Here is a 26,494-nt window from a genome sequence, read left to right on the forward strand (position 1 = left end):
TCAATGATTTTATTTTAGATGAATATGAAAATGCCAAAGCTATTAACTGTACAGTATAATATATTTTTGGAAAATTTTCTACATTTCTACATTTCTACATAGCATATAAAAAGTTGGATAGTTTAATAACTGCATTGCTCAATTCTTCTTAAACTGATCCCATTATTGTTATTGGAAACTATCAATTCTGAGGGGTGCTACCCAGTGATCTGGTGTACATAGTCCATCATGAGGACATTGATATCTCACAAAAACTAATAAAAATGTGATATTATAGGTATGGTTAAAACAATTACCTTAAAATTGGAAATCCCACCACAGAGTACATGTCATTCAGATGCACAAAGACCTAGGATAAATAACATAATTTAGAAAAAGGCCCAAATAGCAGAACTGTAGAATTGACTAAACAATGTATACATTATATAAATATTAGCAGCAGCCTGCACCTGTAAGCCAGGTCTTTACAATAGTTTGGAATCAATAGTGCTGGCCAACTTATTCTTTGGTTATATATACATATATTATATACACATACACACACATACACTCACTGGGGGAGATTTATCAAAACCTGTGAAGAGGAAAAGTTGCTGAGTTGCCCATAGCAACCAATCAGATTGCTTCTTTCATTTTGCAGAGGCCTTGTTAAAAATGAAAGAAGCGATCTGATTGATTGCTATAGGCAACTCAGCAACTTTTCCTCTGCACAGGTTTTGATAAATCTCCCCCACTGTATACATATACAGTCATGGCCGTAAATGTTTCAAATTTTTCAAGAAAATAAAGGATTTCTCACAGAAAAGGATTGCAGTAACACATGTTTTGCTATACACATGTTTGGAACTAAACCAAAAGGAAGGAAAAAAAGCTAATTGGACATAATGTCACATCATTTGGGCTGGACAAAATTATTGGCACCCTTAACTTAATATTTGGTTGCACACCCTTTGGAAAAAATAACTGAAATCAGTCGCTTTCTATAACCATCAATAAGCTTCTTACACCTCTCAGCCGGAATGTTGAACCACTGTTCCATTGCAAACTGCTCCAGGTCTCTCTTATTGGAAGGATGCCTTTTCCCAACAGCAATTTTAAGATCTCTCCACAGGTGTTTAATGGGATTTGGATCTGGACTCATTGCTGCCACTTCAGAACTGTCCAGTGCTTTGTTGCCATCCATTTCTGGGTGCTTTTTGACGTATGTTTTGGGTCATTGTCCTCCTGGAAGATCCAAGATCTCGGACGCAAACCAAGCTCTCTGACACTGGGCTGTACAGTGCGACCCAAAATCTGTTGGTAATCCTCAGATTTCATGATGCCTTGCACACATTCAAGGCACCCAGTGCCAGAGGCAGCAAAACAATCCCAAAACATCATTGAACCTCCACCATATTTCACTGTAGGTACTGTGTTCTTTTCTTTGTAGGCCTCATTCCGTTTTCGGTAAACAGTAGAATGATGTACTTTACAAAAAAGCTCTATCTTGGTCTCATCTGTCCACAAGATGTTTTCCCAGAAGGATTTTGGCTTACTCAAGTTCTTGCCATTTTGGCAAAATGTAGTCTTGCTTTTTTATGTCTCTGTGTCAGCAGTGGGGTCCTCCTGGGTTTCCTGCCAAAGCGTTTCATTTCATTTATATGTCGACGGATAGTCCGCGCTGACACTGATGCTCCCTGAGCCTGCAGGACAGCTTGAATTTCATTGGAACTTGTTTGGGGCTGCTTATCCACCATCTGGACTATCCTGTATTGACACCTTTCATCAATTTTCTCTTCCGTTCACGCCCAGGGAGATTAGCTACAGTGCCATGGATTGCAAGCTTCTTGATAATGTTGCACACTGTGGACAAAGGCAAATCTAGATCTCTGGAGATGGACTGGTAACCTTGAGATTGTTGATATTTTTCTACAATTTTGGTTCTCAAGTCCTCAGACAGTTCTCTTCTCCTCTTTCTGTTTCCCATGCTTAGTGTGGCACACACAGGCACACAATGCAAATACTAAGTGAACTTCTCTCCTTTTTATCTGCTTTCAGGTGTGAGTTTTATATTGCCCACACCTGTCACTTGCCCCAGGTGGGTTTAAAGGAGCATCACATGCTTGAAACAATCTGAATTTTTCCACCATATTTTGAAAGGGTGCCAATCAATTTGCTTTTTTTCCTCCCTTTTTGGTTTAGTTCCAATACACACAAAGGGAATAAACATGTGTAGCAAAACATGTGTTACTGCAATCCCATATATACATACACACACACACACAAACAAAACACACACACAAACACTTCAAACACTTATATAAACAGCTTTTCATTAGTGAGGTTTCTCATGTGTCTTTTTTCTGAGGAGAGGCTTCTTGCTGGCCACTCAAAGCCTAGATTGTGAAGTGTTAAATTTATTTAAGTTTCTCCCAACTGTACATAGGGGGTGGGGAGATTTATCAAAACCTGTGCAGAGGAAAAGTGGTGCCGTTGCCTATAGCAACCAAATAGCTTTTTTTTATTTTTATTTTGCAAAGGCCTTTTTAAACATGAAAGAAGCAATCTGATTGGTTGCTATAGGCCACTGGTCAAATTTTCCTCTATACAGGTATTAATAAATTTCCCCCAGGATATTTAAAGCTCAGCCAGAGTGACCAGTGGGTTATTGGTTACCTCTCTTATCAAGGCCCCTTTGACTAGATCAAAGATTCCAGACAATGACCCCAAGCATCTTTCATTCTCAAGATTTCAGGGGGTGGGACCAAGACTTGGTTATTTCCCAGCAGTACTCAAACAGGTACTTCCTTCTTCTTGCTTGACTGTCCAATCACAATACTGAAACTAATCCTCTATGCTATGCCTTGACATACAGTATTTCTGGAGAAAGTTCACTGTATATGGCATGTGGATAAAGAAGAGAAGGGGGGTTATTGATGCACTAGGCTTTCAACATGCTTTGCAAGCTAAAATGAAACTTTTTCTCAAAGCAAGGTAGGAATTACATTATAATCTTGTCATAGCAATACACTGTTCCCTATGACAACCTAAAAGGAAGAGGGAGTATTTACTTTCAGGAGACAGCTTGGGGAAGATAATAAGTACACAAGTATTTAAACAAGAAGCAGCTACTCAGGACTTTGAGGATGGTAAGAAAGAAAAGGCAACTCTTTGTTTACCTCTCAGGCACAGTGTGGATTATCTGGAGCACAGCATGGACCCTCTGAACGAAGCAAAAAGGCTCAAATTGCATGTATACAGTCTCTCTCATCCCTGCATAGCACTATACAATATACTATATATGTCATTTAGGAGACAAAATATAGGAAGTAAATGTGGATAATTTAACTTGATGACTGCTATTTCTGAACTTTATTTACTACGACTTCATTTGCAACAAGATTTAAAGCCTTAAAATAATAATAATTGTATCCACAAAGAAACCTAAAGCACACTAAAACAAATACCTCAAGCATAGGTTGTCGCAGATCAGGTTTCCAACCAAACTGTTTTGAAAGTGATGCTCCAATAACGCGACCAATGTCCTAAAATAAACAAATGCAGTCAAAAGGAGTATTCCCATGATTAGAAATTGGTTCTCTCAATTGGTGGGCTCATATATTTATAGGGCACATTTACATGGTATGTGTTTGCTGAGGATTTCATGCCTTGTAAACCAATGTAACTATAATTTTGAGCACAACAAAACTGCAACATCAAATCTGCAGCAAACATGGTACGTGGAAACATACCCATGGAGTACAAATGCGTAGACATTACAAATCCCAGTTCTGAGGTTCAGATGCAGCTCATATTCATGCTTATTGCTTTAGCATAGTCTTGTATTAGTCTGGTGACGTTTAATGGAGAATTTACCTTATCCTTCAGCCAGTCCACCCCCCACCCCCACCGTGCAGTCAGACATCTTATCATAATAAGATGTTTCGGGGCGGAGGTCCCCTTTAAAGCTTTTCTTCAGAAACAGCATATCCACTCAATGACATGGCCAGCAAATAGTCTGGATCTCAGTCAGACTGAAAATTGTCCATCCTGCAAAGATTATCTGTCCCAACTATGAGAAAGTTGGAACAAGCTTGATGTAGACTATTGGTTTAATATTAAAGCAATCTAAGCCTTTAAAGGGGTACTCCGCCCCAAGACATCTTATCCCTTATCCAAAGGATAGGGGATAAGATGTCAGATCGCCGCGGTGCCGCTGCTGGGGATCCCCGGGATCCCCGCTACGGCACCCCGCTATCATTACAGCACAGAGCGAGTTCGCTCTGTGCGCAATGACGGGCGATACAGGGGACGGAGCCGCGGGACGTCATGGCTCCGCCCCTCGTGACATCACCTCCCATAGAATTGTATTGAAAGGGGCAGGCCGTGATGTCACGAGGGGCAGAGCCGTGACGTAACTATGCTCCAGGCCCCTGTATTGCGCGTCATTACGTGCAGAGCGATCCCAGGGCTCCCCAGCAGCGGCACCGCGGCGATCTGACATCTTATCCCCTATCCTTTGGATAGGGGATAAGATGTCTAGGAGCGGAGTACCCCTTTAAGGAATTAAGGCTGTCATATAAGCCAGAGATGGGGCATCGACACTAACATGATTTTATTGATTATTCTGTATTTTATTCTCAACACTTAACCCCTTAAGGACCAGGCCCATTTTAACCTTAAGGACCAGGCCAATTTAATATTTGTGTTTTTGCTTTTTCCTCCTCGCCTTCTAAAATCCATAACACTCTTATATTTCCATCTACAGACCCATATAAGGCTTGTTTTTTGCGTGACCAATTGTACTTTGCAATGAAACCTCTAATTTTACCATAAAATGTATGGCGAACACAAAAATGTATTTGTTTAGGGAGGAAATTTAAAGGAAAACAACAATTTTGCACATTTGGGTGGGTTTCGTTTTCACGGTAAAAATTACATGGTTTTCTTTATTCTGTGGGCCAATAAGATTAAAATGATACCCATGGCTAGATACTTTTCTATTTTTATACCGCTTAAAAAAATCTCAAACTTTTTGTACAAAATCAGTAAAATAAAATCGTCCTATTTTGACCACCTATAACTTTTTCATTTTTCCATATATGTGGCGGTATGAGGGCTCCTTTTTTGCGCAGTCATCTGTACTTTTTAATGATATCACATTTGCATATATAAAACTTTTAGATCACTTTTTATTAATTTTCTTTTTGGAATAAAATGTGACAAAAAAGCAGCATTTGTGTACTTTTTTTAAAAGATATTTACGTTTACGACGTTCACCATACGGGATCACTTACATTATATTTTGATAGTTCGGACATTTACACATGCGGTGATACCAAAAATGTTTATTAAAAAAATGTACGCTTTTTGGGGGTAAAATGGGAAAAAGGGACAATTATCATTTTTATTGGGAGAGGGGATTTTTCACTTTTTATTTTTATAGGGCATAGCACTGATTATTGTTATCGGATATTTTCTGCTCTGGTCTGCTCGATCTCAGACCAGAGCAGAAGACCCGAGGAGACAGCCGGAGGCAGGTGAGGAAACTTCCGGCCGCCATTACAGATGATCGGATCAATGCAGCAGCGCTGTGGGCGATCTGATCATCTATTTTAACATGTGCATTGCTGCAAATGCCGTGATCTGTATTGATCATGGCATCTGAGGGGTTAATGGCGGACATTCGTGGATGTCGGCCATTACCGGCGGGTCCCCGGCTGCTGATAGCAGCCGGGACCTGCAGTGTACGACTTGAACACCGCTCTGATGCTCGTGGTCATACACAGGACGTACATGTTAGTCCTGGTGCAAAGGTGTGTCACAAACCAGTCTTAAAAGGGGGACTCCGCCCCTAGACATCTTACCCCTTATCCAAAGGATAGGGAATAAGATGTCTGATCGCGTGAGTCTGGCCTCTGGGACCCCCCCCCCCCCCCTGTGATCTCCGTACAGCTCCTGGCATTCTAAACATTATGTTCAGTACGCTTTGTGCGGGTGGCCGTGATGTCACGCCACGCCCCCCTTGTGACGTCACGCCCCCTCCAGTCATGTCTATGGCGCTCATGGCACAGATCAGCATAAAAGTCACAAATTTCTGCAACATTTTGATAAAATGATTACTAACTGATTACATAATTTTTAGGTGGATTGTATTTCACAAAGTCAGAGCATTAAGCTATTAAATATATGTTAAACTAACATACAATTTAAAGGGAAATTTACAGTGGTTTCTTACCAGCCCAACAATAGGCAACATTAAACAGAAACAGGAATTGGGATAAAGAATTGTAGAATGTCTTGATTCTGCATTCTGTCTTTATTTCATTCTGTCTGTGGTTTGGGAAGCATAAAACCACTGACAGGGTCCCTTTATGTATTTGGTGTGAAGTAAAAAATCTGGGTGAACATCCTCTAAGTGTAGTGATTCCATAATTTTAATTTTTTTGTCAGGGATTGTAATATAAACAGGGTGTTCAACAAGGACTTTTCCTAAGCTTGTTGTACATAGAACAACAGGCAGGAATATCATGTACTGGTTATCTGTTACCTTAGTGGACAATATATTACATGAAAAACATTACCTGTGCGGTCATTGTCTTTGTATACACCCCAGAACATCGACAAGAAACTCTAAAAGTGATAGGTTCAGAAATATTATGTGCCGAATGTTCTGTAACCTTAACCGGCAATTTCTGAAGGAGCAGCGGGGTTGCGGTATCGATGGTTGCCTGGACTTGACATAAGGGTTCTTCACCTACTTCAATCTCCTCTTTGCATGTTTTTGACTTAGATTTACTTGAATCATCATCCAATTTTCTCTTTAAAACTTTTTCTTGTCCGTGGAAATGTCCTTGCTTATTTATCTGCTCCTGAAATGTTTTCCATATTTGAAATGTATCCAGCCACACTTTAGGTTCTCCAGTGACAAGTTTTTGCAAAGTAAATAACAAGGCATTACCTTGAAAATATAAAAGTGAGCATATATTATTTTGTATAATATCTGTTAAAAACAGCATGCTCCTTAGAGGATACTGACATGTTAAAGGAGTAGTCTACGAATAGGAAAAAAAAATACTTAATTTCTTTCAAAAACTGCTCCCCATCTGTCTCCAGGTTGGGTGTGGTATTACAACTTGGCGCCATTCACTTTAAAGGGGTTATCCAGGAAAAAACTTGTTTTTATATATCAACTGGCTCCAGAAAGTTAAACAGATCTGTAAATTACTTCTATTAAAAATCTTAATCCTTTCAGTACTTATGAGCTTCTGAAGTTGAGTTGTTGTTTTATGTCTAAGTGCTCTCTGATGACACATATCTCGGGAACAGCCCAGTTTAGAAGCAAATCCCCATAGCAAACCTCTTCTACTCTGTGCAGTTCCCGAGACAAGCAGAGATGTCAGCAGAGAGCACTGTTGCCAGACAGAAAACAACAACTCAATTTCAGCAGCTGATAATTATTGAAAGGATTAAGATTTTTTAATAGAAGTAATTTACAAATCTGTTTAACTTTCTGGCACCAGTTGGTTTAATAACAAAATGTTTTCCACCGGAGTACCCCTTTAAAGCCTTTTCTCTTTAACCCCTTAAGTACCAGGCCATTTTACACCTTAAGGACCAGAGCGTTTTTTGCAATTCTGACCACTGTCACTTTAAACATTAATAACTCTGGAATGCTTTTAGTTATCATTCTGATTCTGAGATTGTTTTTACGTGACATATTCTACTTTAACATAGTGGTAAAATTTTATGGTAACTTGCATCCTTTCTTGGTGAAAAATCCCAAAATTTGACAAAAAAAATGAAAATTTAGCATTTTTCTAACTTTGAAGCTCTCTGCTTGTAAGGAAAATGGATATTCAAAATAAAACATTTTTGGGTTCACATATACAATATGTCTACTTTATGTTTGCATCATAAAATTGATGAGTTTTTACTTTTGGAAGACACCAGAGGGCTTCAAAGTTCAGCAGAAATTTGGAAATTTTTCAAAAAATTTTCAAACTCGCTATTTTTCATGGACCAGTTCAGGTTTGAAGTGGATTTGAAGGGTCTTCATATTAGAAATACCCCACAAATGACCCCATTATAAAAACTACACCCCCCAAAGTATTCAAAATGACATTTAGTAAGTGTATTAACCCTTTAGGTGTTTCACAGGAATAGCAGAAAAGTGAAGGAGAAAATTCACAATCTTCATTTTTTACACTCGCATGTTCTTGTAGACCCAATTTTTGCAATTGGTAGAAAGGAGAAAATTTTTACTTGTATTTGAAATCCAATTTCTCTCGAGTAAGCACATACCTCATATGTCTATGTTAATTGTTCGGCGGGCGCAGTAGAGGGCTCAGAAGGGAAGGAGCGACAAATGGTTTTTGGGGGGCATGTCACCTTTAGGAAGCCCCTATGGTGCCAGGACAGCAAAAAAAAAAAACCCACATGGCATACCATTTTGGAAACTAGACCCCTCAGGGAACGTAACAAGGGGTAAAGTGAACCTTAATACCCCACAGGTGATTCACGACTTTTGCATATGTAAAAAAAATATATATATGTTTTACCTAAAATGCTTGGTTTCCCAAAAATTTTACATTTTTAAAAAGGATAATAGCAGAAAATACCCCCCAAAATTTGAAGCCCAATTTCTACTGATTCAGAAAACACCCCATATGGGGGTGAAAAGTGCTCTGCTGGCGCACTACAGGTCTCAGAAGAGGAGGAGTCACATTTAGCTTTTTGAAAGCAAATTTTGCTCTGGGGGCATGCCGCATTTAGGAAGCCCCTATGGTGCAGGGGTGTGGAAATTAAAAAAAAAACTACTTGTCCAAGGGACTAAAGCGGAACACAATCTACTTGTCCCTAAAGAAAATCCACTTGTCCTGGCAGATAAAATAATTTCCACCAAAATAGTCTGATCCCCCCCCACTAGACCACCAGGGATGGATATAAGATCCTTTAGACACTGCTGACAGCGGTGATTTAATGGGTTAATAGGTGATCGCAGCGATCGCAGCATGCCAGGCTATTAGCGGAGGGAGAGCTGTAGCTCCTTTTACACCCCAGACAAGCCCAGAAAAGTCTAGATATAACTTTTTGATCACCATAAAAAATTTCTCATATGAAGTGACCAAAAATGAACAATTCTGGACTATTATTTACAATTACACTGTTCACCGTACGGTTTAATTAACATTATATTTTAATAGTCTGGACATTTCCACATGCAGCGATACCACTTATGTTTATTTTTGTACATTATTTTTATTGAAAGAAAATTGGAAACTTATTAGGAAAGGGGCTTATTCACATATATACGCACTTTATAAAATATTTTAATCACTATTTTTCAGTCTTCATAGGGACTTATGTGTTACTGGGGGGGGGGGGAGGGGGGGGTTCTGCTTCTCCAGTTTATATGGTGCATTTTGTGTCAGAAAATGCTGGAAGTTGCATTTAGTTACTAGATAACTACAACTCCCAGCATGCCCTGATACAGCCTATGGTTGTGTGGGTGATGCAGCATGTTGCACTGTATAGTAGGACAGTTAAGGTTATTGTGTAACATGCTGGGAGTTGTCGTTTTTGTTTGTGTCAGCTGCAGAGCCATAGGATGTGTCAAGGAATACTGGGAATTGCAGTTAGTAACTACAACACCCAGCATGCCCTGATGCAGCCTATGGCTCTGCAGCTGACCCGAACCAAAACTACAACTCCCAGAATGTTGCACTTTATAGTTTAGGTTATGGTCCAACATGCTGGGAGTTGTAGTTTTGGTTCGGTTGTGTTTGTGTGCATCCGTGGGGCTCTTGGTTGGCGGGCGGGTATGAAAGGGGCGGGATTCTGGGGGTGCAATTTAGTGCAGGTGGCCAGAAACCACTAAAAATAAATAAAATTAGATGGCACAACTGCCCTAATGCCCGTCTGCTCCTATACAAAACATTCATGCATACACATATCATACATGCACCAGCCACTGCCCCCATATACATACACACACACACCCCCACCACTGGCCCCCCCCCACATCATACATTACATACACACATACATCATACACACATACACTCACACCATACATATACACCATACATATGCACACATCATACATACACCCACCGCTGCCCCCCCATCATACATTACATACACTCACACCATACATATACACCATACATATGCACACATCATACATACACCTGCCGCTGCCCACCCCACATCATACATCACATTCACACACATCACACTTAGACATTATACACACATTATACATTACATACACATCACACATAGACATCATACACACATACACTCACACCATACATATACACCATACATATGCACACATCATACATACACCTGCCGCTGCCCACCCCACATCATACATCACATTCACACACATCACACTTAGACATTATACACACATTATACATTACATACACATCACACACAGACACTCACACCATACATATCCACCAGTGTTTCCCAACCAGGGTGCCTCCAGCTGTTGCAAAACTACAACTCCCAGCATGCCCAGGGCATGCTGGGAGTTGTAGTTTTGCAACAGCTGGAGGCACCCTGGTTGGGAAACACTAATATACACCATACATATGCACACATCATACATACACCTGCCGCTGCCCCCCCATCATACATTACATACACTCACACCATACATATGCACACATCATACATACACCCGCCGCTGCCCACCCCACATCATACATTACATACACACATCACAGATACATCATACACACATCATACATTACATACACATCACACATACACTCACACCATACATATACAACCACCCTTCCTGCCGCCGCCTGTATTCTCGGCCTCCTCACCTGAGCCGCGATGAGTGGACATCAGAGCTGTAGTCCCGGCCGGTGTGAGGTGAGATTTCCGTCCTCTCCTCTCTCCCCTCCCCCCCGCTCTATGTTTTCCCCGTGCAAACAAGCAACCTCCCCGTGGTGGATTAGGTCCTGTCTAGACAGAGCAGGGGAGGGATAGAGCTGTGTGTGGGGGATGGAGCTGTGCACGGAGCTGTCTACATCCTCTCTCTCACCCTGCTGTGTCTTCTGAGCCTCGTCCTCCGGGAGGGGAGATAAGGGGTCTCTGCAGTCAGCTGGAGGCCGCCCCCCCCCCCTCCATACACTCTGAGTGCTGGTGTGAGGTGGAGACTTCCATCAGCTCCTGCACCTCACATCGACATTAAAGAAAAATAAGGGGGAAGTCGGTCTGTCCCTGCCCGATACAGGACTAAATCTATAAACAATTCACCTGCCCAAAACTACTTGTCCCGGGCGTCGGGCTATGGGATTTCCACATCCCTGTGGTGCCAGGACAGCAAAAAAAAAAAAAAACACATGGCATACCATTTTGGAAACTAGACCCCTCGGGGAACGTAACAAGGGGTAATGTGAACCTTAATACCCAACAGGTGATTCACAACTTTTGCATATGTAAAAAAAAAAAAAAAAAAAAAATTTTACCTAAAATGCTTGGTTTCCCAAAAATTTTACATTTTTAAAAAGGGTAATAGCAGAAAATACCCCCCAAAATTTGAAGCCCAATTTCTCCCGAGTACGGCGATACCCCATATGTGGCCCTAAACTGTTGCCTTGAAATACGACAGGGCTCCAAAGTGAGAGCGCCATGCGCATTTGAGGCCTAAATTAGGGACTTGCATAGGGGTGGACATAGGGGTATTCTACGCCAGTGATTCCCAAACAGGGTGCCTCCAGCTGTTGTAAAAGTCCCAGCATGCCTGGACAGTCAGTGGCTGTCTGGTAATACTGGGAGTAGTTGTTTTGCAACAGCTGGAGGCTCCGTTTTGGAAAATTGGCGTACCAGACGTTTTTCATTTTTATTGGGGAGGGGGGCTGTGTAGGGGAATGTGTATATCTAGTGTTTTTTACTTTTTATTTTATTGTGTGTTAGTGTAGTGTTTTTAGGGTAGAGTCGCACGGGAGGGGGTTCACAGTAGTTTCTCGCTGGCAGTTTGAGCTGCAGCAGAAAATTTGCCGCAGCTCAAACTTGCAGCCGGATACTTACTGTAAACAGCTGGAGGCACACTGGTTGTGAAACACCGAGTTTGGTAACAAACTCAGTGTTTTGCAACCAGTGTGCCTTCAGCTGTTGCAAAAGCTACAACCCCCAGCATGTGCGGACAGCGGAAGGGCATGCTGGGTGTTGTAGTTATGCAACCGCGGGAGGCATACTACTTTGGCTGGGGATGCTGGGAGTTGTAGTTATGCAACCACCAGATGCACCACTACAACTCCCAGCATGCACTTTAGCTGATTGTGCAAGCTGGGAGTTGTAGTTATACAAAAGCTGAAGGTACACTTTTCCATAGAAAGAATGTGCCTCCAGCTGTTGCAAAACCATAAGTCCCAGCATGCCCATAAGGGAATGCTGGGAGTTGTGGTCGTCTGCCTCCTGCTGTTGCATAACTACAGCTCCCAGCATGCCCTTTTTGCATGCTGGGAGCTGTTGCTAAGCAACAGCAGGAGCACCCGGGGTGCACGTCCCACACCCGCTCACGTCCTCCGGAAGAGGGGAGGAGCGGGTGCGGGAGTGACACCCGCAGCAGGCGCCCTGATTGGTCGGCCGACGAATCAGGGCGATCGTGAGGTGGCACCAGTGCCACCTCACCCCTGCAGGCTCTGGCTGTTCGGGGCCGTCTCTGACGGCCCGATCAGCCAGTAATTCCGGGTCACCGGGTCACTGGAGACCCGATTGACCCGGAATCGCCGCAGATCGCTGGACTGAATTGTCCAGCGATCTGCGGCCATCGCCGACATGGGGGGGGCATAATGACCCCCCTGGGCGATATGCCGCGATGCCTGCTGAACGATTTCAGCAGGCATCGGGCACCGGCTCCCCTCCGGCTAGCGGCGGGGGGCTGGGAATGGACAGGACGTACTCCTACGTCCTCGGTCCTTAAGGACTCGGAAACGGGGACGTAGGAGTACGTCCATTGTCCTTAAGGGGTTAATGCTCCTGTACAAACCAATGCATTCCCATGGTTACAGTAAAATTGTCTTCCATCTGTCCTCTATTTTTTCCAAAATTACATTTCGCAGGTAAGCAAATAGAAGATAGAAAGTAAAAATAATATGACTTCAGGATAGACACATAGGTCTGCAGAGGAGCTGTAGCATAAAATAAGAGGACATTTATAATCAAGTTTTTTTTATTTTTTTATTTTAGATGCACTTGATCAAAAATATAAAAAAAATTAAATTAAATAAATAAATAAATAAATAAATGGTTGTGAAGGTGAACGTAGCCTTTAAGCCCAAGAGTAAATCCCCCCACAGTCAGATAACTTGCCTTGTATACTCCCTGTGGCAACCTCCCCCATACACATGCTTTCTCAGCTATGATTTCAAAAGGATATTAAACGGGGTACTCAGCTGCTCCAGCGTTTAGAACATTTAGTTTCAAACACTGGGTGCAGGCTGCAATGGTCGTGACATCTCGGCCACGCCCCCTCAATGCAAGTCTATGGGAGGGGGCATGGCAACCACCACGCCCCCTCCCATAGACTTGCGTTCTAGCACCTTCTGGTGCTAGAACGTTAAACAGATTTGCAAATTACTTCTATTTAAAAATCTTAATCCTTCCAGTACTTATCAGCTGCTGTATGCCCCACAGGAAGTTCTTTTCTTTTAAAATGTATTTTCTGTTTGACCACAGTGCTCTCTGCTGACACCTCTGTTCATGTCAGGAACTGTCCAGAGGAGGAAATCCCCATAGGAAACCTATCCTGCTCTTAAAAGAGACAAAAGAAATTGAAAAAGAAAAGAACTTCCTCTGTATCATAAAGCAGCTGATAATTATTGGAAGGGTTAAGATTTTTAAATCAAAAGTAATATACAAATCTGTTTAATGTTCTGGCACCAGTTGATTTAAAAAAAAATTTGTTTCTCACCGGAGTACCCCTTGATGATTGAACCTTGCTTGTGGCGCTCATCAATACCATGTCTACAACAACTAGTACTAAGAAATGAAGATTCACCTTTATATTCAGTTAGGGGGGGTCCTTTATAAAGGAGCAAAAATATTCTCTCAGCAGACTTAACTTTTCTTAAGGAGCACAAGTCAGGATTCCCTTTGAAAAAGACTTTTCCAGTCATCGATTCTACCTAGAAAAAGAAATGAAAATAAATCGGCAACCTCAAAGTGTCTGAGCAGATTTTAAAAGGAAATTTTTACAGAAAAATTATGAAAAACAAAAACTACAATACTGCAAAATGTCAAAGAATTGTTCCTTAGGCCATTTTGCTTGAGTAGAAAACAGATCCTGTAGGTTGCCAGCAGCGACCTCATGCATGCGGTGTACATTCGGCTTCAGGCGCATGTGCGGTCAGTTCCTCAGAGTTAACAGTAGATACACGTACTCATTGCACATGCACCTGAAGCCGATTACACTGCGCACGGGAGAGGTTTTAACAAGGCTTGGCGCTGCCAGCTGATCCCTGAATGTTAATCAAGCCAAGAGGAGGGGTAGTAGGGAGGCATTCCTAGCCAGGGCATATCAGGGCCTTAGAAATGCCTGCTTAGGGTGTATTCCCACACACCCGATTCCCAATTGTGTATCTGCCATTGTGTTTTTTGCAAAGCAGTCAAAAATACATAAGAATTGCCTGATAAAATCAGCAGTTGCAGATCCACAGTGTGTGGGAATGCACCCTTAAAAGGGGTATTCCGGCCATAGACATCTTATCTCCTATCCCAGTGTTTCCCAAAAAGGGTGCCTCCAGATGTTGCAAAACTACAACTCCCAGCATGCCTGAACAGCCATTGGCAGCCATTTGCTGTCCTGGCATGCTGGGAGTTGTAGTTTTGCAAAGCCTGGAGGCCCCCTGGTTGGGAAACACTGCCCTATCCAAAGGATAGGGAATAAGATTTCTGACCGCGGGGGGTGGGGGGGGGCCTGGAACCTCCGTGCAGCAACTGCATTCTATGCCGGGCTGCTGCTCCAGTGACCACACGAGGGGGTGTGGCGTGACATCACGTTTCCAGTTACGGAAACACAGAGGTTTCTGAGACTGGAGCAGCAGCCCGGCATAGAATGCGGATGCTGCACAGAGATCGTGAGGGTTCCCAGCACCCCCCCCCCCCCCCCATGATCAGACATCTTATCCCCTATGCTTTGAATAGGGGATAAGATGTCTATGGCCAGAATACCCCTATATGGTCTAGTCACATGTACAGTATTCTGTGCAGATTTGATGCGCAGGATTTTCTGCCGCAGATTTCAATGTAAACTGAACACAGCTTGAAATCCTGCGCATCAAATCTGTGCAGAATAATGTACGTGTGAATAGACCCTTAACCCCTTAAGGACGCAGGGTTTTTCCACTTCCGTTTTTTACTCCTTACCTTTAAAAAAAATCATAACATTCTTTCAATTTTGCACCTAAAAATCCATATGATGGCTTATTTTTTGCACCACTAATTCTACTTTGTAATGACGTCAGTTATTTTACCCAAAAATCTATGGCGAAACAAAAAAAATCAATGTGCGACAAAATAGAAGAAAAAAAACGCCATTTTGTAAATTTTGGGGGCTTCTGTTTCTACGCAGTACATTTTTCGGTAAAATGACACCTTATCTTTATTCTGTAGGTCCATACGATTAAAATGATACCCTACTTATATAGGTTTGATTTTCACGTACTTCTGGAAAAAAACATAACTACATGCAGGAAAAGGTATACGTTTAAAATTGCCATCTTCTGACCCCTATAACTTATTTATTTTGGGGCTCATTTTTAGCGCCACAATCTGAAGTTTTTATCAGTACCATTTTTGTATTGATCAGACTTTTTGGTCGCTTTTTATTCATTTTTTTTCATGATATAAAAAGTGACCAAAATTACGCTATTTTGGACTTTGGATTTTTTTTTGTGCGTACACCATTGATTGTGCGGTTTAATTAACGATATATTTTTATAATTCAGACATTTCCGCAGGCGGCGATACATGTTTATTTTTATTTACACAGTTTTTTTTTTTGTTTAGTTTTTTTTTAATCGGAAAAGGGGGGTGATTCAAACTTATTAGTGATCTTTATTAAAGGGGTACTCTGGTGGAAAACTTTTTTTTTTTTTTTTTTTTAAATGAACTGGTGCCAGAAAGTGAAACAGATTTGTAAATGACTTCTATAAAAAAAAAATCTTAATCCTTCCAGTACTTATTAGCTGCTAAATACTACTGAGGAAATTCTTTTCTGAAGACAGTGCTCTCTGCTGACATCACGAGCACAGTGCTCTCTGCTGACATCTCTGTCCATTTTAGGAACTGTCCAGAGCAGCATATGTTTGCTATGGGGATTTTCTCTTACTCTGGGTAGTTCTTAAAATGGACAGAGATGTCAGCAGAGAGCACTGTGATCGTGATGTCAGCAGAGAGCTCTGTGTTCTAAAAAAAAGAATTTCCTCTGTAGTATTCAGCAGCTAATAAGTACTGGAAGGATTTAGATTTTTTTTAATAGAAGTAATTTACAAATCTGTTTAACTTTCTGGCACCAGTTGATTTAAAAAAAATGTTTTCCACTGGAGTAGCCCTTTTTTTTTTGCACACATTGATCATCCCATAGGATAACATTGATCAATTATTCTGCCGCTTGACTGCTCATGCCTGGATCTCAGGCACTGAGCAGTCATTCAGCATTCGGACACACAGGAGGAAGGTAGGCACACTCCTTGTGTCCTCCAGCTGTTTGGGACGCCGCGATTTTGCGGCGGTGGTCCCGAACAGCCCGCTGAGCTAGCTGGGGGTAGTTTACTTTCACTTTAGATGCGGCAATCAACTTTGAACGCCGCATCTAAAGGATTAATAGCGTACGGCACGGATGAAATCTCGGCGTCCCAAACAGCTGTAGGACACGAGGAGGGTCCCCTTACCTGCCTCCTGGTGTCTGATCGCCGAATGACTGCTCAGTGCCTGAGATCCAGGCATGATCAGTCAAGCGGAAGAATCATCGATCAATGGTTTCCTATGAGAAACCATTGATCAATGTAAAAGATCAGTGTGTGCAGTGTTATAGGTCCCTATGGGAGCTATAACACTGCAAAAAAAAAAAAAGTGGAAAAATAATTAATAAAGATCATTTAACCCTTTCCCTAATAAAAGTTTGAATCACCCCCCTTTTCCCATTTAAAACAAAACAAAACAAAACTGTGTGAATAAAAATAAACATATATGGTATCACTGCATGCGAAAATGTCCAATTTATTAAAATATATAATTAATTAGACCACACGGTCAATGGCGTACGGACAAAAAAATTCCAAAGCATATTTTTGGTCACATTTTATATCGTGAAAAAATGAATAAAAAGCGATTAAAAAGTCTGATCAATACAAAAATGGTACCGATAAAAACTTCAGATCACGGCGCAAAAATGAGCCTTCATACCGCCCCGTACGAGGGGTATAACAAAGTTATAGGGGTCAGAAGATGACAATTTTAAACGTATAAATTCTCCTGCATGTATTTATGATTTTTTTTCCAGAAGTACGACAAAATCAAACCTATATAAGTAGGGTATCATTTTAATCGTATGGACCTACAGAATAAAGAGAAGGTGTCATTTTTACCGAAATATTTACTGTGTAGAAACGGAAGCCCCCAAAAATTTTCAAAATTGTGTTTTTTCGGCAATTTTGTCGCACAATGATTTTTTTTTTCCGTTGCGCCTTAGATTTTTGGGTAAAATGACTGACGTCATTACAAAGTAAAATTGGTGGTGCAAAAAATAAGCCATCATATGGATTTTTAGGTGCAAAATGGAAAGAGTTATGATCTTTTTTTAACCCCTTAAGGACACATGACGTACTGGAACGTCATGTGTCCACTCCCGATCTATAACGCGGGGCCACGGCGTGGCCCCGCGTCATAGCGGTTCGGGCCCGGCCTCTAACAACGGCCGGGACCCGTGGCTAATAGCGCGCGGCATTGATCGCTGTGCCGCGCGCTATTAACCCTTTAGACGCGGCGTTCAAAGTTGAACGCCGCGTCTAAAGTGAAACCGAAAGCATGCCGGCTAGCTCAGTGGGCTGTTCGGGATAGCCGCGGTGAAATCGCGGCATCCCGAACAGCTGACAGGACAGCGGGAGGGCCCCTACCTGCCTCCTCGCTGTCCGATCGCCGAATGACTGCTCAGTGCCTGAGATCCAGGCATGAGCAGTCATGCGGCAGAATCATCGATCACTGGTTTCTTATGAGAAACCAGTGATCAATGTAAAAGATCAGTGTGTCCCTATGGGACCTATAACACTGCAAAAAAAAAGTGCAAAAAAAAAGTGAATAAACATCATTTAACCCTTTCCCTATTAAAAGTTTGAATCACCCCCCTTTTCCCATAAAAGAAAAAACACAGTGTAAATATAAATAAAAATAAACATAAATGGTATCGCCGCGTGCGGAAATGTCCGAATTATAAAAATATATCGTTAATTAAACCGCTCGGTCAATGGCGTACGCGCAAAAAAATTCCAAAGTCCAAAATAGTGCATTTTTGGTCACTTTTTATATCATGAAAAAATGAATAAAAAGCGATCAATAAGTCCTATCAATGCAAAAATGATACCGTTAAAAACTTCAGATCACGGCGCAAAAAATGAGCCCTCATACCGCCCCATACACGGAAAAATAAAAAAGTTATAGGGGTCAGAAGATGACAATTTTAAACGTATAAATGAAGTTATGATTTTTTCCAGAAGTGCGACAAATTCAAACCTGTATAAGTAGGGTATCATTTTAATCATATGGACCTACAGAATAAAGGTAAGGTGTCATTTTTACCGAAAAATGTACTACGTAGAAACGGAAGCCCCCAAAAGTTACAAAATAGCGGTTTTTTTTTCAATTTTGTCTCACAATGATTTTTTTTCCCGTTTCACCGTAGATTTTTGGGCACAATGACTGACGTCATTACAAAGTAGAATTGGTGGTGCAAAAAATAAGCCATCATATGGATTTTTAGGTGCAAAATTGAAAGAGTTATGATTTTTTAAAGGCAAGGAGCAAAAAACGAAAATGCAAAAACGGAAAAACCCCCGGTCCTTAAGGGGTTAAAGGTAAGGAGGAAAAAATGAAAGTGCAAAAACAGAAAAAACCCTGGTCCTTAAGGGGTTAAGTGGTTAACGTGGTTATACGGTGAAAATCTTTTTACCTTTATTATGCCCCAAATGTAGGCATTAAGGGGGAGAATTATCAAAACCTTTTCCAGAGGAAAAGTTGCCCAGAGGCCCATAGCAACCAATCAGCTCACTTCTTTCATTTTTAACAAGGCCTCTGCAAAATGAAAGAAGGGATCTGATTGGCTGCTATGGGCAACTTTTCCTTTGCACAGGTTTTGATGAATCTCCCCCACAAGAAAAAATAAACCTGGACTTACCTCCCACCGCTCCCCCGGTTCCTCTGATATCGCTCTGGCGCAGGTCTCCTCTGTAGTCCTCTTCCTGCTTCTGGGCCCAACACGCAACACTGCAGCTCAGCGTATTGCTGGCTACAGCAGTGTCCTGCCTCGGCCAGTGATCGGCTGAATGGCAATATGACAGATTGGGTCCAGACACTAGGAAGAAGATAGGGGCCCGGACTCAATCTGTCATATTGCCGCTCAGCCAATCTGTATCATTCATATGTTCAATGGCAACATTCAGTGGGCATGTAAATCTGCTTTCTTGAGCAGGGGGACCTTGCGGGCACTGCAGGATTGAGAATGTAGTGTGTTACCAATTGTTTTGTTGGTGACTATGGTCCCTATGGTAGGTGTGCCCAATGGTAAAAAAAAGTTACAAGGTGTTGCCCTGAACTGAAAAAGGTTGGGAAACATTAGTGTACTTAAACACCGCAACAGACCATAAAAAGCGTACAATAATTACCATAGGTTTACTTTGTAGCAAAGGAATGTAACACAAAGCACAGGGCCATACACCAAGTCTGAGGCCGCATCACTTCCTCTTTAGGGCCTCGGTCCAACCAGATTCGGAAACACCGTTGCCCAAACTATAACCCTAGAACTCTGCATTGAGCACATTGCTGACTGCGGAGGTGAAGGGACGTGGCCACACCGGACATGCTGTGGTCTAACATTCCTCTAAGGCAGTGGTTCTTAACCTGGGTTCGATCGGACCCCAGGGGTTCGGTGAGTCAGTCCCGGGGGTTCGGAGGGGGAGGTCGCAACAGGACAGGCAAACAAAGCAATTGCTTGGGGCCCCGAGCTGGCCTGGGGCCCCGAGCAGAGCCGGTGTTTGCTGGTCCTGTAGCGGCGGGGCAATTCCCCCCCCCCCCCCCCATCACTATTAACTCCCTGCGGCCCCGCGTTAAGTTTAAAAGCGCAGGGTCGCCGGGACATAGGGCACGCCGGGACGTCGCTGACGTCCCGTGCATGCGCCCATGGAAATGAAGGCGCCGAGGACCGGAGGATAGAGAAGGAGGAAGACACATGCTGGCCAGCTTGGTAAGTGACCAGCAGCACGTCATCTTCGGTGCTCCGACCACCGGTCCCGAGACCTACTGCTATAGCCGGAGCATTGAAGTGGGCAGTACACAGGCATACAGCCTCCAGCCATACACTGTATATGGCTGGAGGCCGTATGTCTGTGGGGTAACACTGCCTACATCAGTGGTCTTCAACCTGTGGACCTCCAGATGTTGCAAAACTACAACTCCCAGCATGCCCGGACAGCCAACGGCTGTCCGGGCATGCTGGGAGTTGTAGTTTTGCAACATCTGGAGGTCCACAGGTTGAATACCACTGGCCTGCCTAATGTGGCGGGAAACACTGCCTGCCTAAGGTGGGGGGAACACTGCCTGCCTAAGGTGGGGGGGAACACTGCCTGCCTAAGGTGGGGGGGAACACTGCCTGCCTAAGGTGGGGGGAACACTGCCTGCCTAAGGTGGGGGGAACACTGCCTGCCTAAGGTGGGGGGAACACTGCCTGCCTAAGGTGGGGGGAACACTGCCTGCCTAAGGTGGGGGGAACACTGCCTGCCTAAGGTGGGGGGAACACTGCCTGCCTAAGGTGGGGGGAACACTGCCTGCCTAAGGTGGGGGGAACACTGCCTGCCTAAGGTGGGGGGAACACTGCCTGCCTAAGGTGGGGGGGGGGGGGGGAGGAACACTGCCATTGTTGCACAAATGACCTGAGAGTGGCACTTGCCAAGGTAAAGCCGCGCATTTCTGAACTGGTCTCTGAAAGACAACAGTAGAAGTTACACTGCAGTAAATATTCATTATGTGTTTTAGTTTTTGTGTGAAAATAATGTTTTCATGGTTTTGTTCTTTGTTCTTAATGGTTTTGTTCATTTTGTGCACCTATGTATAAATATATACTTAAATATATATATCCTATGTTTTGAATTTGAAAAAATCATATCTTATTTTTCCAATTAAGAGGGGTTCGGTGAATGCGCATATGAAAGTGGTGGGGTTCAGTACCTCCAAAAGGTTAAGAACCACTGCTCTAGAGGTTTTGTTCACACAGCAGACTTTCTGTACGGAATTCTGCAGCAGCAGAGTTCAATGGGCAGCGGTAATTATTTTAATGGGATTCCCCTGCTCTGTGCAGACAACAGAATTTCTGCGCCAGTTGTCTTTGGCACGAAAAAACTTGATTCTGGTGTTCGCAAAAACATTAAACATGTTCAATGTTTTTGCGGAGCCCACACACAAATGCATTGCCGCCTATTGAGACGGTGCATTTCCGAGCTGTCTTAGTAGAATGTTTGCATAGAGAATTTCAAGGACGTGTGAACCGTCCTAAGTCCCCAAAAATGTTTAAATCCCAGGTGACAAGCCAATCAGTGGCCATACAGCAGTAGATGAGGTGCATTATGGGTATAGAGGCAGATGACTATACTCACATCTATAGCTGACAGCTTACACCTTATCTCCTCTAGAACAAAGCGCTCCATTCCACGTCCTGCTGTGTAGAAGAAACCATGGCTGTCAGTGCTCAGGACATGGGACATAGTAACATCCAACAAGGGAGGCAGTACAGGGGATCTGTGATAGATGCTAAAGGACCTGCGATGATGATCATGTGATCAGTCACATGATAATGATCATGTGATCAGTCACATGACAGGACACTGCAGCCTATTTAGTAGTGATGGAAATCGATGTATTTGGAGTGATGCACTGAAATGATCCGATTCCTCGGTTCTCAATCTGAATAGGAGGGGGTGGGGGTTGTGACTTACCAGTATCTACTTCCCAGTCATTCCCCACACGATTGGCCTTAACCCCTTCACTGTAGTCTATTAATAGCTGCTGTGTGGACCAGTCGGTGTGGGGAGTGACTGGGAAGCAGTTTTGGTGACATGAGAGTAATGTATATATGTGTATAATAACTATATAACACAGCTTCACTGTACTTGTTATATGATACCTCACGGTGTGTATATATATATATATATATATATATATATCTGCCTGCACAGTCACCTCACAGTATATAGTATATATCTGCCTGCACAGTCACCTCACAGTATATAGTATATATCTGCCTGCACAGTCACCTCACAGTGAATAGTGTATATATCTGCCTGCACAGTCACCTCACAGTATATAGTATATATATATCTGCCTGCACAGTCACCTCACAGAATATAGTATATATATCTGCCTGCACAGTCACCTCACAGAATATAGTATATATATCTGCCTGCACAGTCACCTCACAGTATATAGTATATATATATCTGCCTGCACAGTCACCTCACAGTGTATAGTGTATATATCTGCCTGCACAGTCACCTCACAGTATATAGTATATATCTGCCTGCAGTCACCTAACAGTATATAGTATATATATATCTGCCTGCACAGTCACCTCACAGTATATAGTATATATCTGCCTGCACAGTCACCTCACAGTATATAGTATATATATCTGCCTGCACAGTCACCTCACAGTATATAGTATATATATCTGCCTGCACAGTCACCTCACAGTATATAGTATATATATCTGCCTTTATCTGCCTGCGCAGTCACCTGACAGTATATAGTATATATATATCTGCCTGCACAGTCACCTCACGGTATATAGTATATATATCTGCCTGCACAGTCACCTCACGGTATATAGTATATATATCTGCCTGCACAGTCACCTCACGGTATATAGTATATATATATCTGCCTGCACAGTCACCTCACAGTATATAGTATATATCTGCCTGCACAGTCACCTCACAGTATATAGTATATATATATATATATCTGCCTGCACAGTCACCTCACAGTATATAGTATATATCTGCCTGCACAGTCACCTCACAGTATATAGTATATATATATCTGCCTGCACAGTCACCTCACAGTATATAGTATATATATATCTGCCTGCACAGTCACCTCACAGTATATAGTATATATCTGCCTGCACAGTCACCTCACAGTATATAGTATATATCTGCCTGCACAGTCACCTCACAATATATAGTATATATATATCTGCCTGCACAGTCACCTCACAGTATATAGTATATATCTGCCTGCACAGTCACCTCACAGTATATAGTATATATATCTGCCTATATCTGTCTGCACAGTCACCTCACAGTATATATATCTGTCTGCACAGTCACCTCACAGTATATAGTATATATATCTGCCTGCACAGTCACCTCACAGTATATAGTATATATATATATATCTGCCTGCACAGTCACCTCACAGTATATAGTATATATATATATCTGCCTGCACAGTCACCTCACAGTATATAGTATATATATATATCTGCCTGCACAGTCACCTCACAGTATATAGTATATATATATATCTGCCTGCACAGTCACCTCACAGTATATAGTATATATATATATATCTGCCTGCACAGTCACCTCACAGTATATAGTATATATATATATATCTGCCTGCACAGTCACCTCACAGTATATAGTATATATATCTGCCTATATCTGTCTGCACAGTCACCTCACAGTATATATATCTGCCTGCACAGTCACCTCACAGTATATAGTATATATATCTGCCTGCACAGTCACCTCACAGTATATAGTATATATATATATATCTGCCTGCACAGTCACCTCACAGTATATAGTATATATATATATCTGCCTGCACAGTCACCTCACAGTATATAGTATATATATATATCTGCCTGCACAGTCACCTCACAGTATATAGTATATATATATATCTGCCTGCACAGTCACCTCACAGTATATAGTATATATATATATATCTGCCTGCACAGTCACCTCACAGTATATAGTATATATATATATCTGCCTGCACAGTCACCTCACAGTATATAGTATATATATATATCTGCCTGCACAGTCACCTCACAGTATATAGTATATATATATCTGCCTGCACAGTCACCTCACAGTATATAGTATATATATATCTGCCTGCACAGTCACCTCACAGTATATAGTATATATATCTGCCTGCACAGTCACCTCACAGTATATAGTATATATATCTGCCTGCACAGTCACCTCACAGTATATAGTATATATCTGCCTGCACAGTCACCTCACAGTATATAGTATATATATCTGCCTGCACAGTCACCTCACAGTATATAGTATATATATATCTGCCTGCACAGTCACCTCACAGTATATAGTATATATCTGCCTGCACAGTCACCTCACAGTATATAGTATATATATCTGCCTGCGCAGTCACCTGACAGTATATAGTATATATATATCTGCCTGCGCAGTCACCTGACAGTATATAGTATATATATATCTGCCTGCACAGTCACCTCACAGAATATAGTATATATATCTGCCTGCACAGTCACCTCACAGTATATAGTATATATATCTGCCTGCACAGTCACCTCACAGTATATAGTATATATATATATATATATATCTGCCTGCATAGTCACCTCACAGTGTATAGTGTATATATCTGCCTGCACAGTCACCTCACAGTATATAGTATATATCTGCCTGCACAGTCACCTCACAGTATATAGTATATATATGCCTGCACAGTCACCTCACAGTGTATAGTGTATACAAGCAAATAAAATAGCAATTAATGACTAATTAGCCCCCACCTCCTACCTATAAGAGGGGACACTCCCCGAACAACAGTGCGTTTTTTTTCTGTCCTGTCGGACAGACGGTGCAGCCTCCATTGGCTGCTGTACACATTACTAACCTTTGTCTCTTTCTTGTAGATCACTTCAGCTGCTCTGATGATCAGCTGTTCTGCCGACTCCCAGCATTCTGATCTCTGCAGGTTATGGAGGATTATCCTGTCGGTTTGTTGCAGGAGCTGTGTATCGCGCCATGCTCTGCTTCTTTATGTTGTATACTCTGTATACTCTGCCACTGCTCTTGTATACTCTGTCTACTTTATTGACTGTTGGTGCTCCTGTATACTTCGTATACTGTCGCTGCTTCCGTATACTCTGTTACTGCATCTGTATGCTCTGTATACTTTGTTACTGCTCTTGTATACTCTGTCTACTTTCTTGACTGTTAGTGCTCCTGTATACTTTGCATACTGTTGCTGCTTCCCAAACAGGGAGCCACCAATTGGTGCAAACTACAACTCCCAGCATGCCCAGACAGCCTTTGGCTGTCTGGGCATGCTGGGAGTTGTAGTTTAGCAACAGCTGGAGTCTCCCTGTCTGGGTAGACACTGCCAGAAGGGTCTGTTCACATTATACAAAATGGACAATGTGAACAGAGCTTCAGATTAACTAGCCTAGTTCCCTTTGTAGCTCCGCCCCCTAATGACATCATCACTAGGGGTGGAGCTACACGGACCTGCCCGGTACTCGAGGGAAGTAAGCGGACTTCGTCTTCTGTATACACTATATACAGCTATCTATAGATAGCTGTATAGAGTGTATACCGCCCAAAGGGTTAACCTACACTGTCCAGCAGTGTAAGTTAACTCTTTCCTTGCTGGGCTTGCGCATAGCGCCCAGCTCATCAAGGGGTTAAGTGAGCCAGCAATGTGTATACTGTATACACATTGCAGGCTCTCTGTATGTTCTTGCTGGGCAGTAGATATACGATGTATACCTACGGCTCAGCGTCAGCTGTTCTCCCGGCTCTGTAGCCTTGAGAACAGCTGATCCCGACATTCGCATAAGGGTGTCAGGAGGAGTGACATCCGCTGGGATCTGTCCCTTACTGCAGGTACTAATACTCCCAACATGGAGCACACTCTGCTCCATGCTGGGAGCTGTAGTACCTGCATTAATAGACATATCGCAGCGAGTGTAACTTCTGACACCCGCTGTGATCTGTCTATTAATGCAGGTACTACAGCTCCCAGCATGGAGCAGAGTGTGCTCCATGTTGGGAGTATTAGTACTTGTAGTAAAGGAAAGATCACTGCGGGTATCACTCCTGACGCCTGCTGTGATGCTCCTGTATAATGTATGGATGCGGCGGCGGCTCTCCTATGGTCCCCTGCACGGCTGTATATAAACACACATTCCTATTTCTCACAGAGAGCTGTGATTGGCTGG

General features: G+C 42.5%; 1 protein-coding gene across 2 annotated transcripts in view; it reads right to left on the reverse strand.

Annotated features, from left to right (window-relative positions):
* THUMPD2 (THUMP domain containing 2) overlaps nucleotides 1-25,557 on the reverse strand; it is a 36,493-nt gene extending 10,936 nt beyond the window's left edge. The window contains exons 1-6 of one of the 2 annotated variants that reach the window (XM_056563371.1): nucleotides 25,168-25,557; nucleotides 21,867-21,928; nucleotides 14,006-14,132; nucleotides 6,564-6,940; nucleotides 3,447-3,524; nucleotides 297-349 (exon numbers count right to left, since the gene is read on the reverse strand). In XM_056563371.1, coding sequence (XP_056419346.1) covers nucleotides 297-349; nucleotides 3,447-3,524; nucleotides 6,564-6,940; nucleotides 14,006-14,132; nucleotides 21,867-21,917 — 686 coding nt within the window. In that variant the 5' untranslated portion in view covers nucleotides 21,918-21,928; nucleotides 25,168-25,557. Of the gene's footprint in view, nucleotides 1-296; nucleotides 350-3,446; nucleotides 3,525-6,563; nucleotides 6,941-14,005; nucleotides 14,133-21,866; nucleotides 22,056-25,167 lie in introns of those variants that run through there. The other variant, XM_056563369.1, reaches the window with a different exon arrangement.
* Nucleotides 25,558-26,494: the final 937 nt, after the last annotated feature.

This window comes from Hyla sarda, chromosome 3 (assembly GCF_029499605.1).
Source record: "Hyla sarda isolate aHylSar1 chromosome 3, aHylSar1.hap1, whole genome shotgun sequence".
Lineage (NCBI taxonomy): Eukaryota > Metazoa > Chordata > Amphibia > Anura > Hylidae > Hyla > Hyla sarda.